Below are 6,311 nucleotides of genomic sequence, written 5' to 3' on the forward strand. Positions count from 1 at the left end.
TTGAAAAAAAAAAAAAAGAAAGAAAGAAAAAAGGGTGCATCCATTGTCTGGGTTCTTGAGTCACCTTATATGGCTGTCTAAAAAATGTCACTGTTCTGATTGCGGTCTCTGCAGCCTTATTTGAGTTTTGCCTTAGATTGTCTAACTGGACAAATAAACTCTCTTTGCCCTATGTTAACAAATGCAGATTTTTTTTTTCTTTCCTCTTTGTTATAGGGAATCTAAATGTTCAACTTTTTCTCTTTCTCTCTTTCTCTTTCTCTCTGACTGTTCTTGGTGCTGGGCCCTTCCCTTCTACAGCGATGATACCTCCTAATCTCGCTGCATGTATGAGAAATGAAAAGCTCGGGGAGGCTTGCTTCTACCTTATGGGCCATAATCAAACTACGGTTTGTAGCTCAATCAATACTAGGTGTTTCTGTGCTGTGGCCTAATTTCCTCATTGCTTCTGCTTAGTTCTATTTTGATATGTTTGGCAATTCATTCTGAACACCCTGCGTTCTTTGAATTGTAAGTACACCACCGACCCTACTGAAGTCTTCCTGTCCCTTATCTTAAAAGTAGGTGTAAGAAACCCCGAGGTTAGGTTTGTGAGAGTGATCTAAGCACCTATCCTTACCCAAAGCTTAAAACGACTTTGTAAGCCCCTGTTTGTGTTAATTCTAGGACCCAGCATTCAGAAAGAGCAAACCTCCTATCACAGAGCCCTCCCCTGGTCGGTAAGGCTTTGATAGACAGAAAGGTGACATGTCCTACTCAGCTATCCTTTGGGAAACTACAGCCCATGGGCCAAATCCTGTCCGCAGCCTGTCCTTTTTCTTAGTAAAGTTTTATTGGCACATGGCCATGCCCATTTCTTTTATGAATTGTCTTCAGCTGCTTTTACACTCTTGTCCAGTTAAGTACTTCTCACAAACTACACAGCTGGCAAAGCCAGAAATATTTACTCTTTGGCCCTTTACAGAAAGTTTACAAACCCTGCTCTAGGCTATCTTCCTGTTTTTATTAAAACCCCACCCTGGGTTTTGGGAGATCATTCATGAAACAGACTGTTTAATGTTGACCTTGTTGCCTCATGAAAGATCCTTAAAGAGTTCCTGTGATTCCTTCATCTCTGTGACTGTCACCCTGGTTCACTCGGCAGTACCTCATGTCAGGTGTCTTGCCGGGAATCGTGTAACGTGTCTGACTGACTGGGCTTAGCTGCAACAAGAGCATCCCTGCTTTGAAAAGCGCTCTCATAATGTCAGAGTGCTACCTAAAACATTGGCCATGTCATTTCAAATAGTTTAATAATAAATAGGACCCCCCCCCCCATGGGCTGCTCTGCTTTTAAATCTATAGATATCTTGATGTTGTAAGAAGCAGTGCAGTGAGTCCTCACCTCCTGGATGCAGTTAGGGCGACCTTGTGTAGCATAAGGAAAATTGTCTCTGAAAGGCTGTATCTGAGCCCCACGTGGTGTCAGACATGCCCCTGACAACCTCTGTCCCACTCCCTTTTGTCAGGAAACGCCACATTTTGAAAATAGTTTCTTAAACTTACCCAGAATTAGAGAAAAGTGTTGAATAAAATTCACAAAGGTAGAGAGGATGTTTAATGGACCCTCACATACATGTCACATTTGGCAGTTATCCACATCTGGCCATGTTGCCTCTATAATCCCCTTTGCCCACCACCCTGGAGTATTTTTTTTTTTTTTTTTAAGAAAAGCATTTTAAAATAGAAATGTACTTTGCATAAAATGCTTAAAGCCTGAGTGTACAGCTCAGGCTTTTTTTTTTTTTTTTTTTTTAACCTCTATAAACACCCATTTTAATCACCCAGATCAAAATATAGACTCTTTACATCCCCCAGGCCCCCAGAAAGTTTCCCTCATCCCCCTCCAGGTCAATAACCTAGATTACTTTTAAGCAAATTAAGTCTTCTTTAAAGAAAAGAATGTTTTCTCTTGTGGGGGCCTGGGCGGGAAGAAGGGTGGGCAGGGGAGAAGGCTTGATGGGTGGGGAAAGAAGAGCAAGAGGCAGTTAAGGTGGGGACTTTTTCGATACTGCTAGATGCACTGTTCGGGTTGTGCCTTTAAAGACTAAAATCGTGGCAGATGCTGTAAGTTCCTTAATGATCTGTGTCTGGGGTGTAGCCTTCAGCAGCGAGATGCAGAAAGCCCCAAGTGCTAAGTTTTTAACCTTCCCTAGTTGCAGTTAGACTTAACCAGGACCCAGTCGGCTTTGATTCTGACTGCTTTAACAGTTGTTTGCTCGTTGTGACTAAGGAGATCTCAGGCGTGGGAGTGGGGACAGGCGCCGAAGGCCCTCGATACCAACCTGTGGCTCTCCTTTCTTTTCCTGGCAGACCCCAGCAGCGACCGGCACGGCCCCGCCGCCGCCCCCGGTGCACAAGGGGTTCCGGAAGTGAGGGCCGCGCCCCCCGACCGCCGACAGCATCCATCATCGGAGTCCAGTTACCCACCCGATCTTCACAAATCATCGCAGCATGGGGAAAAGCGGGCACACGGGAAAGACCCAAAAGGCAGCAGAGAGTATAGCAGACAACCCAACGAGCATCACACGTGGAACGGGACTTCTAGAAAACCCGACAGTGGGGCTTGCCGACCCAAGGACCGGGCACCGGAGGGACGGAGGGAGGCGCCCCCGGAGCGCATGGCGACCAACGGCCCCAAGAGGAGGTCCCCGGAGAAGCGCAGAGAAGGCACCCGCAGCGCGGACACCACTTTGGAGAGGAGGGAGAAGCACGAGAAGAGGCGGGAGCTTTCCCCGCAGCGGAGACGCGAGCGCTCGCCCACCCGCCGAAGGGACAGCTCGCCCAGCCGTCGCAGGAGGTCCCTCGAGAGGCTCTTGGATCAGAAGCGGTCCCCCGAGCGCAGGAGGGGCAGCTCGCCAGAGCGCAGGGCCAAGTCCACCGACCGCCGGCGGGCGCGGTCCCCCGAGCGCAGGCGCGAGCCGTCCCTGGAGAAGAGGAGCAAGGAGGACCGAGCGAGCCACCGAGGACGGGAAGCGCCCGGTGCGAAACCCGAGGCCGGCCGAAGCTCCAGACACGCCCCCGAGCAGAGAAGGCGACCTTACAAAGAATGTAGCACCGACCTCAGTATCTGAGACGCGAGGCACAGCCCAGCCTTCACCGTGTCAAAGGTTCTAAGAGGAAGGTCACAAACCTGAAATAATTTAGTTTCTTACCTGGTGAAGCGTCTGACACCCGATGATCCCATGAAGAGCAACAAACATTTTATGCATTTGAAATCTTAAAAGAAAAAAATATATATATGAAAAGTGTTGTGCCTGATGTATAATATCAAAGAAAGTATTTTTAAATGCGTACTTTTTTGGAAATTATTTGCCAAACGCTGCCCCGAAGAGATCTGCATTTTGTTTCTACATAAACCGTAGAATTGTCAAGAATTGTTCCCTTTGGGGGGGCAATCTTTTTCTCTCCTGGTTAAATAGGGCTGTTGATCAGAATTTTCTCTAAGGGAAATTACTGATTAAGTTTAATTAATTTGATGTAGATTGTTATGTAGTGATGTAGTGCTATACTGTAGTTAGAGGAGTTTTTCTTTAAAAAAAAAAGAGCAAAAAGGCAGAAGTTATATTTGTAAAAGCTGAGGACTCTTTGAGATGGATTAGGATTGCCGATGATCCTAAAATTAAACTGTATGAAGAGACTACTATTGCAAATGAAGGATATTTATAGCTAAACTACACAGCACAAAGAAATGTTCCCTTCTCGAGTCATAGTTGGTTCAGAAAACCGTTCGTACTCTCCCTGGCCATAGAAAGGCACAGAGAGGAGAAGGTTGGCCGCCATTACCCAAATGTAGCCCAAGCACAGGTGGTCAGGTTCATTAGCATCACCAACATCTAATAAGATCTCATTAAGGCAGTGCCATCACAGCTTTGCTCAACTACTAGAAGGAACAGACGGACACTGAACACCTTCTGTGTTGTCTTGTCTGATTTGAGGCTGAGTAGTGGATGGAATGGGGAACAATGTGCCCAGTGCAAGGGAGCCGTGAGAATCCTCCATACAGAAAGCGTGTTCCCCCTTTGTAGCATAAGCCCAAGGTTGCCCTTTGCCGAACTGGGGACCAGGGAGTGAGTGTTGGTAGAAGTTACCTCTCTGTTGATATTTAAAGAAATGAGGGCTGGGGGTGCTTTATTCTTAGAGATGCCGATTTCCCTTTGCAACCATAATAAAAGTCTCCAGGATGGTTGAAAGGGAAAAAGACACAGTCCCAGTGGTGGTAGATGGAGTTGGCAAACTCCGCCCTCATGAAAGTGTCCCTTGAGTCCTTGGACAGCCGAACAAAGCATAACCATTTTTCTTTTTAAAAACGACCCATTCTTTTGCAGTCCCGCGGGAGGTGTGGTTGGGTCGGCTTGTAGCCCCAGGATGTGGTTGAAATGGATTACTGCCTAGCTGAGCCAAATGTTTGCTTGTACCTGTTGGATCACTATAGCAAACCGCTGCTTACAATGCATTGTGTATTTCTGTAGTACTGTTCTGCATTTTCCATACAGACACAAAACTTTGCAAGTCAATCACTGTTATTCTCATGGTACTGTTTAGAAAAAAAGGAAAAAAAATGGAGAAAACCAGCCAATCATTGTGTGTACAGAGTTAAAAATTGTAATTAATAGAGCCTGTTTAAGAAATTAAAAAAGAAAAAACAACTGTTGCCTTTTTTTCTTGTATAAAAGAGAATTTATGACAAAAAAATTTAGCTGTGAGGAATGTGGTATGTGTTTATATTTCTGACTATGGAACAAATGGATTCATTGGGATATATTTTAATGTAAACTAAATCAGGTATGTAAAGCTGTTTTAAAATGGGAGACTATGTAAGTAATTCTCTAAAGCTTTAGTTGGTTTGAATATCATCATTTCCTCCATGGTGAGCCTGCTTGTGAATTATTAAGCACTTGTTCGCATTCTCTGTTCTTCACTCATTTCTTGCAGTGTGCTATGGACTTAATGCTCTTTCTGTATTGATGAAAAGCAGTATGTGGGCCAATCTTTTTATAAAACACTATGCATATATAAATATTACATTGTTCATAGCTTTATTTGACTTCTGGGTTGATACATAACATAGACTGAGTTCCTGTAGTTGTGTGGACATGCACAAAACACGTTCCTTTCCTGGAACAGAGACAATGTACTTGCTGTAGCTGAAAAGGAGGAAGAGGGTCTGTGACTGCTACTTTTATCATCAGAGTTTTCCATACAAAGCATACATTGAGCTGTGGTAGTAAGGCTGAGGGAAAACACAACGGAATAATGACATTTGTTTTCATCAGTTTCCTTAGGAGCCCACTTGGGGATTTTATTCCCCAGGCTCCGCTGCTAGGAATGTTTTGCTATTTCTAGCAAAATCGGTGATGTTAAATGATCGATGCTCTCACTTGTGGTCCAGAGTTTTAAATAAATGAAATCAAGGTGGATTTTTGGAGTACATCGCGAAGGTAACATCTTAATGTCTTTCTTGTTGTCAGAGGTGATATTTGACATTTTAAAATCTGTGTGCTACCCACTTGGGCTTGGCTCAGTCTGCGAAGACTTGGTGTGGCAATTTCCTCTGAGTTCCACACATCAGATTTGCTTTGGAAATATTGTACTGTACAGGGACTATGCATTAAGCAGAAAGATCTAGTTTTCTCTGAACTACTGTAACCTTAAATTGGAGACTGATTCTTGTGAGCCTACTTTCCCTAATCCCCCACGTCATGTAAATGTCTTGATGGGAGATGATGGATGAGTATTTTGTATGATTAAATCAAACCATTGAAGAATCCCCCTCGCACCCATTACACAGTTGATGCCTGAAAGAATGTTGGGGGGAGAACTCGACACCCTACTTGTATTTTTTAAGTTTCTTTTGTGAAAGATTTTTTAATGCATTTTTACTGTAAAAATACATGGAAATGTATGCATTCCATAACCACTATTGCTTCTGGATTGATATCTTTCTTGTCTCTGCGTTGTCTCAAATGTATCAGGGTCAAGTAATCAGGTGAGGATGCCTGGCTCCAGCTCAGTGCAACAGCAGGGCATTCTGTTGAAAGAGAAGGAATTATGCCTTTGCATCGATGGTACACCGCCTTGCTACTCAAAAGTGTGGTCCGCAGACCGCCTGCCTCCGCATTACCGGAGAGGGTGTTCGAAATGTAGAATCTCAGGCCCACCCTAGACCTACTGCGTCAGAATGTGCCTTTAACAAGCTCCCCGGCTAATTCAAATGCACCTGAAGTTTGCACAGCACAGTATAGCAAGGAGCCCTGGTAAAAAGCAAGACC

At 44.6% G+C, this 6,311-nt stretch overlaps 1 protein-coding gene across 12 annotated transcripts in view; it reads left to right on the forward strand.

Annotated features, from left to right (window-relative positions):
• The window catches only part of MAGI1 (membrane associated guanylate kinase, WW and PDZ domain containing 1), a 618,082-nt gene extending 612,123 nt beyond the window's left edge, over window positions 1-5,959 (forward strand). For 11 of the 12 annotated variants that reach the window (XM_064594028.1, XM_064594036.1, XM_064594039.1 and 8 more), the window contains one exon: window positions 2,353-5,959. In XM_064594028.1, coding sequence (XP_064450098.1) covers window positions 2,353-3,113 — 761 coding nt within the window. In that variant the 3' untranslated portion in view covers window positions 3,114-5,959. Of the gene's footprint in view, window positions 1-300; window positions 390-2,352 lie in introns of all 12 variants that reach the window. The other variant, XM_045862018.3, reaches the window with a different exon arrangement.
• Window positions 5,960-6,311: the final 352 nt, after the last annotated feature.

Source organism: Mirounga angustirostris, unplaced genomic scaffold, assembly GCF_029215605.1.
Source record: "Mirounga angustirostris isolate CCGP_5_RB_7025 unplaced genomic scaffold, mMirAng1.0.hap1 SCAF_1, whole genome shotgun sequence".
In the NCBI taxonomy this organism is placed as follows: Eukaryota; Metazoa; Chordata; class Mammalia; order Carnivora; family Phocidae; genus Mirounga; species Mirounga angustirostris.